General features: G+C 45.2%; 1 protein-coding gene across 1 annotated transcript in view; it reads right to left on the bottom strand.

Moving 5' to 3' along the window:
- Positions 1–261: 261 nt before the first annotated feature.
- Positions 262–11,076, bottom strand: part of LOC148502728 (transport and Golgi organization protein 6 homolog) — a 106,487-nt gene continuing 95,672 nt past the window's right edge. Inside the window, exon 13 of the mRNA XM_088449432.1 lies at positions 262–1,397. Coding sequence (XP_088305558.1) covers positions 1,221–1,397 — 177 coding nt within the window. The 3' untranslated portion in view covers positions 262–1,220. The remainder of the gene's footprint in view (positions 1,398–11,076) is intronic.

Genomic DNA, 11,076 nt, shown 5'->3' with positions numbered 1-11,076 from the left:
TTAATAAATAAGTAAAAGTGTTCTCAAGACCACGTTGTAAATTACCCCAGTGGCCAGCAAGAGGTACTGCACGCAGTAAAATTATATTTTACCTGGGAAGTTTGGGCCATATTCAATTAGAGACGAAAAGCCTTTTTCGCCTGTTTTTTTTTTTTTTAAATTTCGCCAAATTCAATTCCAGGACAATTTCGCCTAAACGGAAACTCGATGCATTGAATTCTCCAAAAAAGATTCTCCAATCAATAGCAGGTGAAAAGAAGTACAAAATCTTTATTTTGGGTTGCGAACGTGGGGAAACTACTCAGAACCCTTGGTACAGCCCCCCAAAAGACAAATCTGAAAAAAAAAAAAAATCCTAAGAACACCCCAAAAAAAAAAATTGAATTTTTGAGGTAAAAATGTAAATAGTGGGGGGACAAGCATAAAAATGAGCGCAATAGGTTTCATGGGGTGCTGCAAGGATGGGTCAGGTGTTTTTGGGATTGCAGGTGCACGCAGCAGGTGGATTTTTCACGTTTTTAAAAAGTTCACTTTAGAGACATACAAATATGCTAGCGCCCATTTTCAAGTACCCCGAATTTCACTGGACTACTTATTTTCACCAAAAAATACTGCTTAATGCTATTCTTTTACAAAGATGCTAATAGCAAGCAATTTACACAACTTAAGTACACAAAATAGCTTTATTAGGGCTATTAGTACACATCTATATTGATTTCCTGTTAGTGCATCTTTTTCTGGGGTACAGACTGATTTCCCCAATTCTTTCAGTACTTTTCGCCTGTTCCGCATTCGCCTAATTCCCTTTTCGCCTATTTTGCAATCGAATTAGGCGAAAATCGGGGAACGCACGGAATGATTTCGCCTCTGAAACAGGCAAATGAGGCGGAAAGTCAACAGGCCAAAATATTCTGACTTTTCGCCTCTAATTGTCTACCCTTCTTTGTGTGTAACCAATGCTCCTCTAAAGAATAGAATGACCTCTAATCACATTTATACCACAAATAGCATTACCTTTACTACAAGTTATTGTGTGTTTTTAAAAACACAATTTAGGTAATGAAGCAACATTATAAAACATTGTAGGATAATAATAAAGATAATGTCCAGTTAAAATCCTTATTGCTGCTGTTGTGGGAACAGAGCTGTCTAAGCCTCCAAAATGCCCCTTTCTGTCACACACATATACAGAGATATTTCCAGGATGGGTTTCACATTTCTTAAGGTAAAACAATAATTTTCTTCTCCAGTTTCTGTGGGGGGAACAGAATCGCCCTCATGATGGTGTCCAATTCCTCCAGTGCGAGCTGTGCGTGCAGTACAGACACAGAGTCCGACTCGCACCGCACCACAAATTTCAACAAGCGGTACAAGTCCCGGAGCACGTCACGTAATACCTGGGGGAACACGTGGGAGAGGAGGGTCAGAGACATCTTTCAACGAGGAGAACACACATCATAACAGTATTTAGTGGGGACTCCAGCTTCCAACAAAACATGTAAAAAAATAAAGACTATAATATTATTTTTGTGGTCATTTATATTTATTTTAATTGCATAAACATATTGTACACCACTGGGAGGGAATACCGGCGGCTCAATAGTCCTGACAGCGGCATCCCGATATCTGAAGATCCCGACAGGGGTGGTAAGTATGCTATCCCTACCCCTCTCCCCTACTAACCCTCCCTTAGTGGCGCCTAACCTCCCCCCCTAGTGCCTAACCCTAACTCCCCCCTTTCCAGCATCCTAAACCTAACCTTCCTGGGGGGGTGCCTAACTCTAACCTTCCCCCGGGGGTGCCCCCTCCATGTTGTCTAACCATCCCCGGTGGGTGCCTAACCCTAAGTCCCCCCAGGGATGCCTAAACCTCCCCCCCCCCCACCACCGCAGCTAAGGGCTAAGAAACCCAGCGTACCTTCGTTCGGGATGCCGGCTTTTGGGATTTTGGCGTGGGGCTAAAAGTAGGCGTCGGGATTTCGACACCTATCTTTAGTCCCAGGTCGGGTTTCCACTGTCGGGATTCCGACGACTGGCATCCCGGCCGCCAATAATCTAACTACATCCCAGTGGGAGAATAGGCCAGTGGAAATAGACAGGCTGAAGAGGTGTACATCCAGTGTGGGAGAGAGGGCAAAGAACATAGGTAAGCAAGGGCAGGTTGTAGGGTGATGAGATGATGATATGGGTGTAGGAGAAGGTGGGTGTGTTGTGCGGGGTCCGGCAAGAAGAGATATCTTGGTGATTGGTGTCAATTTTCTCTCTGTAGTAGATGACAAAGCCAAATGGGCTGTGAGAGAGTAAGGCAGAGGTTCCCAAACTCCCCATTACAGTCCAGGTTTTAAGGATATCCATGCTTGAGTCCAGATGGTTAAATCAAATTTACTGAGGTACTAATTAAGTTACCTATGCTCACGCATAGATATCCTTAAAACGTGGACTGTAATGGCGGAGTTTGGAAACCTCTGGAGCAAGGGGAAGGTGGTGCAAGTAGCCAGAACAGTGAGTTACAAGCAGTAAAGCAGGGGTTATAAGAATGGGTGGATAATAAATAAGTAAAGCATGTTTGCATGGCAATGTTGGGAGATAAAACCTGACTTTATAGTAGAGGAAATCTATGTTGGAGCGAAGGATGGGGAAATAGGAGAGATGATAAAGGAAGGGGAAACAGGAAAGATGATAAACGATGGGGAAATAGAAGAGATCATTATAAAGGATGGGGAAATAGGAGAGATGATAAAGGATGGGGAAATAGGAGAGATGATAAAGGATGAGGAAATAGGAGAGATGATAAAGGATGGGGAAACAGGAGAGATGATAAAGGATGGGGAAACAGGAGAGATCATTATAAAGGATGGGGAAATAGGAGAGATGATAAAGGATGGGGAAACAGGAGAGATGATAAAGGATGGGGAAATAGGAGAGATCACTATAAAGGATGGGGAAACAGGAGAGATGATAAAGGATGGGGAAACAAGAGAGATGATAAAGGATGGGGAAATAGGAGAGATCATTATAAAGGATGGGGAAATAGGAGAGATCATTATAAAGGATGGGGAAATAGGAGAGATGATAAAGGATGGGGAAACAGGAGAGATGATAAAGGATGGGGAAATAGGAGAGATGACAAAGGATGGGGAAATAGGAGAGATCATTATAAAGGATGGGGAAACAGGAGAGATGATAAAGGATGGGGAAACAGGAGAGATGATAAAGGATGGGGAAACAGGAGAGATGATAAAGGATGGGGAAACAGGAGAGATGACAAAGGATGGGGAAACAGGAGAGATGACAAAGGATGGGGAAACAGGAGAGATGATAAAGGATAGGGAAACAGGAGAGATGATAAAGGATGGGGAAACAGGAGAGATGATAAAGGATGAGGAAATAGGAAAGATGATAAAGGATGGGGAAATAGGAGAGATGATAAAGGATGAGGAAATAGGAGAGATGATAAAGGATGAGGAAATAGGAGAGATGATAAAGGATGGGGAAACAGGAGAGATGATAAAGGATGAGGAAATAGGAGAGATGATAAAGGATGGGGAAATAGGAGAGATCATTATAAAGGATGGGGAAACAGGAGAGATGATAAAGGATGGGGAAATAGGAGAGATGATAAAGGATGGGGAAATAGGAGAGATGATAAAGGATGAGGAAATAGGAGAGATGATAAAGGATGGGGAAATAGGAGAGATAAAGGATGGGGAAATAGGAAAGATGATAAAGGATGGGGAAATAGGAGAGATGATAAAGGATGGGGAAACAGGAGAGATGATAAAGGATGGGGAAACAGGAGAGATGATAAAGGATGAGGAAACAGGAGAGATGATAAAGGATGGGGAAACAGGAGAGATGATAAAGGATGGGGAAATAGGAGAGATGATAAAGGATGGGGAAATAGGAGAGATCATTATAAAGGATGGGGAAATAGGAGAGATGATAAAGGATGGGGAAACAGGAGAGATGATAAAGGATGAGGAAATAGGAGAGATGATAAAGGATGGGGAAATAGGAGAGATCATTATAAAGGATGGGGAAACAGGAGAGATGATAAAGGATGGGGAAACAGGAGAGATGATAAAGGATGAGGAAACAGGAGAGATGATAAAGGATGGGGAAATAGGAGAGATGATAAAGGATGGGGAAATAGGAGAGATGATAAAGGATGAGGAAACAGGAGAGATGATAAAGGATGGGGAAATAGGAGAGATGATAAAGGATGGGGAAATAGGAGAGATGATAAAGGATGGGGAAATAGGAGAGATGATAAAGGATGGGGAAACAGGATGCCTGAGAGAAAAAGTCTGGCGGTCTGGTGAAACTGATCCAGATAGTGTGGGTAGTGGAGGAGATGTAAGGGGGAGAGATGTATCAAGCCTTGGAGAAAAATAAAGTGGAGTGAGATAAGTACCAACCAATAAGCCTCTGTCACGTTACAGGCTGTGTTTGAATAATGACAGTTAGAAGCTGGTTAGTACTTCATCTCTTTCCAAGATTTGATACATCTCCACCATGGTCCAGGAAAGTGACCATTGGGATCAGTGTGCCCAGCAGTCACACAGAGATGGCAGCAGCAGCAGTGAGCTATTATCACTACTACCATCTCTCTCAATGCCATTCCATGCAAAGACTTTACACTTCTTGTCAGTGAAATAAGCCTCATAGCATACACGTGCCGCTCCGTCTGGAACAGATTATATGCGTCGCCATGGAAACCAGCTGAGCGTAAAAGCTTCGGCCTAGCTGTGACTACGACCTGTTCTGCTGCTATGACAACCGATCGGAAACCATGGCTATGTAAAATAAAAAACCCTGCCAAAAAAAATGAATAAGTGACAGTGAGAGCAGAGGACCAGGCCCAAGTCGGTGCTTTTTGACAGTTCAGTAAACGGAACAGATGTTGGGAAAACATGATTATATAACCGCACACACTCCTCAAACATTTATTAGATAGTAACCTTTCCAAAACCATAGAATTCAGATGACTAGGGTCAGCTAAGATACCTCTAGTCCTCTTTAGTACTCTACTCTCATAGAGATCCTAACTTTGTGGCAATTTTACACCAGTCAGTCTTAACATTTACATACATTCAACTACGAGAACTGTTTCTACTCCACAATTTCTTGACCGCTGCCCAAGTCTTAAATACTTTGTTGGTAGAAAACATACAGCAGAAAGAAATTCACTACAGTAAACCGTTCCTTCTGGAATTTTGTAAAACTCTGCATGAGGCACGGGAGACCGCCGGCTTTGCAGATCCCGGCAAGTGCGTACAAATACGCAGATCTTTCCTATGGTTACGCAGAATGGCCGCCTGAACAGAGATGTAGGAACCACTTTATCTGTGTACGGGATAGCAGACGCCACTCCCTGCCAAACAGTCAGTCATTCTGCTAAGAAAACCCCTCTACGAGCAGCATTGCAACTGTGACGCACACACAGTCCACCGATAATCGCTCAACTGTGTAAATATCGGAATAGTGTACATCTCTGAATGGGGCCCCTAAAGCTTTTAGAAACCTTTTGCATTGTGTTGCTAAATACTTTGCGGACTACATTACAGGCTGCGGAGGGACGAGATGCATGGGCTAGAACCAATTGTAAAAGGCCCGAGTGCTGTATTTCGCCCATCCAGGGTTTAGTGCAGAGCAGAAGTCACCAAAGGTTCTCTGACTACAGGCTACAATAATACATTTTATCGGAGACAAACATGCATAAAGTAACAAAGCGATGCAATAAAACATCCTTGAAATCCTGACATACATACACATTACACCCAAGGACACAATAACCCATGGATGTACTATAGGGTTAACTCTACGCTTCTAGTTGTGAATTGTCTTTTATTGACCTCTGGAGGAGTCAGGGATACCTTTATAGATTGTGCCTGGTGTCAAAGAAATTGCAGACAAGTGCAAAAAGGAAAAATCAATAGGCACTATAGAGGCTGAGACGGGGAGCATCTACGCACAGGGCAGAGATCAGATAGTAAAACATTGTTATAGTTATATGTGTATGTACAAACAATCCTTCTAAACAGGGGTTCATAGATGAGAGCGTTGGGGAGTGAGAGGAGCTTCGTAGCAGAAAAAAAACCTGTAATTTAACAAGAGTGTTAGGGATAAAAAAAAATTGGACATAAAATGAAAAAAATCCTGTAGCTCTAAGTCTCCTGCGTTACAGGAATCTCTATGGCAGTAATTAGTCCAGCCCTGATATAAGCAGCCAAACTCATGAGGCTCGGAGGCTTAGGGACCCCTGGGGTGATGGAAGGATGGCATATCGTAGCTTGGATTGAGCACTAAGCAGGATAAGATGTGAAATCAAGGCCTGAGCTGACACCGCGCTGCTGATAAACTAGTGTATAATGCTCCTCATTGCAGAATCAGTCACAGAAATATCCTGTCCTCCTGCAGTCACCACGTAGCCCTATGTGACACACAGTTAAGGCAAACGATGGGTTTTCAGCAAATTAGGCATACGGATTTTATACATACGTGTCCTCGCACATCTTTGCTGCAGCTGCGCCAAACAGCCCCTCTCGGCATGCTAAGGGGGTCATTCAGACCCACTCGCAAGCGGCAGTACGCTCGCAAGTGGGTCGATGTTCCCCACTGCGCATGCGCACGACGGAGGGAGCTCCGTCGTGCGCATGCGCGAGACCCGGACTGCAACAGCCATGCTGTCGCTCCGGGTCTCGCACCAAAGGGGGCGTGCTGTCGATGGTGACTGACAGCACGCCCCCTTTGGTGGGCGTGCTGGGGGCGTGCCCATGGGAACGCCTACCGTCTGAAGCCGGTCCCACTGACATCACTAGTGATGTCAGTGGGAGTGATTTTGGCTCTGATAGAGCCAAAATCACTCCAGGGCTTGTGGCTGGGAAACCCTACCGCAGGGTTTCCGTCGCAAGTCTGATGGTCGCGATGGTCAAGACCATCGTGACCATCTTTTTGGACGCTCGTATATGCTGTGGGTGGTCTCCCACAGCTATACGAGCGTCCAGGAGGACGTTCCATTTTAATGGAGGAGGGCCCTGATTCAGAGCGAGCGCTCTGGTCAGAGCGTCCGGCTCTGAATCAGGCCCTAAGTCCCGTGCCAGCGCCGGCTGTCTTTCTAATTTTTTTTGCCGATAATGCGTCTAAGCCGCAATGCAATGTGACTAGGACGCAGCAGCAGACTGCCTGGATTCATTTGATAAGCGGCACTTTTATAGCTGTGTGCGACGTAGTCTCTGCATCAGCCTATAAAATGCTTCCATGCAGCGTCCACAGATTTGTTCCACGCCAAGTGCCGTTTACATACACTGTCACACACAGCTATACAATTGTTGCATATTAAATTAATCAGCAGAGTCTCCTGGTGCGTCCTAGTTGCATCTCGTTGCGCCTAAGACTCACTTTCGGGAAGGAAAATAAAAAAACAACGCCATACGCTAGCAGTGTAGCACTGGACCTGGCGGCTCACTCACGCCAGGCAAGTCGCGCTGTGCGGCGTATTGAGGATAGATGTAGGAAGACACATCTGTAGCTCTCTAACAATTCTGAGAATTTTGACAGGTTGTGCTGGGACTTGTAGTCTGTGACAGCTGGCGAGCCACAGACTACTGAAATTTGATAGAGAGAAAGGTCACTTATATAAGTTTTAGGGGTTACAATTGAGCTACAATTAGGCGTCCATTCGATTAGCTGCGAGCAGTCTCACGGGGATGCGCAGTACAATCCGCAAATCAGCTGCTAGATTGGGGCGACCTAAGGCGCCGTTGCCGATGTTTCCACACCGCGGCAACTGTAATTTACCCCACTCGCTCCCCTTAGCATGAAAGGGACTATTACCATAGTATTGAAATTATTATTGATGTATAAAATATCTACATTTCTTATTATATTTGGAATAAACATGTTTAATGACAAATACATATTTTTACGAGGTAATCTAAAGGTGCCTATACACTAGACGATTAAAATGAGCAATTGAACGATAACTATATCGTTCGTTCGATAATCGTTTGCAGATTGTATAAAAAATTGGTCTTGTAGACATCTATCATCGGACAAACATGTTGGTCAACCTGACGATAACGCCGGGTTCAGCACGTTAGCAGATGATTGATGAGCCTGCACTGAACGACTGCTCGCTCAGTGCAGGCTCATCACAGACTGACAAACGTCTGCACGCTTACAATGTCGTCATCGTGCAGTCTTTTGCCTGCCTTCCAGTGGATAGGCACCTTAAGACTGGGCACGGCATAGTGCCTATCAAACATGATTGCGGGCATCAGAACGAGATTATCTGTGCACCTGCGCGATCTGCTCTTGGATTTACACTTTTGTTAGCACCCGAGACTTTCTCTCCTATTTGAATACATTTCTGCAGCGAGCCTATAAATAGAAGCCCGGGAAGCGCCTCCTCTGCCCCCCTCATCATGAGAAATGAACAGAGCAGCAGAAATTGGCAGTTTATCACAGTGGGTAATTAAGAAATTGAATTCGTGCAGGAGCCGAGCTTAAAATACTCATACACACAGGCTGCTTGTACTACGCAGAATGAAATTAACCCTGACGGGACTGTAATGAGTCTCTGACATTCAAAAGTAAGTGTACATATAAGGGAACCAGGCAGAGGAAACTAGCAAATAACATGTACACCTGTTAGGAGGTGTATTGTCTGCACATAAGGGGCAAATACACAAGGATGATGACTAAGTGGAAACTAGGCACGTATGCTGGTATTTGTCCGTGCACTCTCTTTTTTTTTCAGTAAGTTCTGCCCACTTTGCTCCCAACTTTGCACCAGCACCCTGAGTGTTGTGTATAACGATCCTGGCGCAGGAAACCGTAAACGTCATTTCAAGATCCTTCAATGGAAGCAAAGGCTGAGATGGGCAGCCGGGTTTCCATGCATGGAGTTTTACGCTGCAGAGTGCACAGTCATTTGAAGCAGATATATGGTGCATACACGCGGTCAGATGTGTCAGATGAACGATTTGGCCAACGATATGAAAGATTGAACGATTTCTGACTGCATTCAAATGAATGGAATAATCCAAATCTGACTGCAAACACATCAGATGTCAGATATCTGACAATCAGGAACGCGCATCGTTCATCGTTGAAGGCTCACGTTAGATTTTCTGTCAGATATGAACGATTTTTAAAATCGTTATCATTCAGATCTGACAGAAAATCTGACCGTGTGTATTCACCATTAAACGTAGGTCTGCTCAACCAGAGACCTGCAAACTGTACATAAAATTGTACGACAGGTGTGATGTGTTGTATGGAAGTTAAATATTATGAAGCTTTGCTATCTGTATTGTGTACAGTTTCTTGTTATCGTCACCGATCTCTTAAGTACATTGCCCAAGGATTTTTTTTTGTCTCAGATCACATCAGGTTTGTATTGATGTCATGATCTCATCTTTTACAAATTTGGCGGGAAACACACTGAAGATTAAATTGCAAAGATCTGTTCATTCACAAGCTGAATGACTATGGGGCTAATTCAGCATGGATCCCAATTGCAACTGCGTGCGCAGATCGATCGATGATGCATACTGCACATGGGTACGCACCGCAGTGCATCTGCGCATGATTGCAGTGCGATCGCACTGCGATGACGCAAGCAGAAACAAAGCCATCGTAGAGTGAGTGTAGGGACGTCAGCATATGGGGGTGGTGACGGGGGAGTGGTCGGAGAAACACAGGCGTGCCTGTCTGTGTGAACACCGTTACATTGGCGTGCATAAATTAGCCACTGCGAGGTCAGAACTGCTGTAATTGTGCATGAGGGACCGATGTTACTCAATGTTACCGATGTATACGCAGGACAGCAAGTTTTTACGGATACGAGATAGCGGTAGTGGGCGTCTCTATGCTGGCTGTGCGATTGCAAACATTAGCATATTTTCGCAGCAGACCTGCCTGTGTGATCGCAGCCGCTGAAGCAGGCCCTATGTCCAATCGGTTTCAATTAGAGATGAGAACTCTGGTTTTGGCTGGGATCTTCCCACAGAGGGCCTGATTCAAAGCCGGACGCTATTTGCGCTCGCTTGTCCAGAAAAAGGGGCTGGCTATTTAAATTAACCGTTCGCTCTTTGCGGTCTGTTCACGCCTCTATGTCTGAACGAGCGAACAAACCATGCAAACGTAATTTTGAAAAAAACGCCCCCTGGCCGCTCGCATAATACATCATGTCCGCTATATATTAGATTAATCGAGTACATCGGACGGCGTATGAACTGCTCGCTATTCTTGTGGTTGGTTTTTCCTACCACAATCATGCAAGCAGTTCTAACTATAAAACAACCAAGTGACGTGGTCGATGATGCTGCTTTAGTAATTATGCACACCCTTAAAACGCCCGTTTTGACCTTTAGGCACGCCTGCGTTCTGATCTCCACTCCCCGTTTTCAAGCACCTTCCCCTGTTACCACCCACATACGCCTCATTCTGTCACTCAAAATAGCAGGCATTTGCTATTTAGCGAGCACACGATTTTCGGCCGCACTGACTGGTTCGCGCATGCATATTAAAATCCGTACGCATGCGCAGTTGTGCGAACATCGGTCGGAACGAACGAGCGGCCGCTTACGAGCGGCTCTGAATCAGGCCCAGAGTTCGGATCTCTGTGTCGAGATGTCCGTGAAAGATTACATTTTGCCTCGTTCTGGGATCCGAACAGGGCAGGAAGATCTGAGCCGAAACCAAACTGCTCATCTCTAGTCACAATGCCTTATTGCGATTGGCAGGTGACCACATGCACAGAAATTGCGGTAATCTGCCAATGAACTTAGGGTCTCATTCAGACGTGCTCGCAAGCGGATCGATGTTTGACTGTGCACACGCGCAGCGGGCGTACTGCGCGTGCGCAAGCTCCAGAGCGAGAGAGAAATTCTCTCGCTCCGTGGCTCACTACAAAAGGGGCGGCTGTCGATGTTGATCGACAGCTCGCCCCATTTTGTAGGCGTGGCGGGGGGGGTGGCATCACAAACAGAGGCGTTCCCAAGCGAATGCCTGCCACCAGTGATGTCAGTGGGAGAGCTTCCGGCTCTATTAGAGCCAAAAGCTCTCTGGG

The sequence above is a fragment of the Taudactylus pleione genome, unplaced genomic scaffold, assembly GCF_031769625.1.
Source record: "Taudactylus pleione unplaced genomic scaffold, aTauple2 ptg000484l, whole genome shotgun sequence".
In the NCBI taxonomy this organism is placed as follows: Eukaryota; Metazoa; Chordata; class Amphibia; order Anura; family Myobatrachidae; genus Taudactylus; species Taudactylus pleione.
Note: the sequence above shows the minus strand (reverse complement) of the source record. Positions and strands in the feature narration are given on the sequence as shown.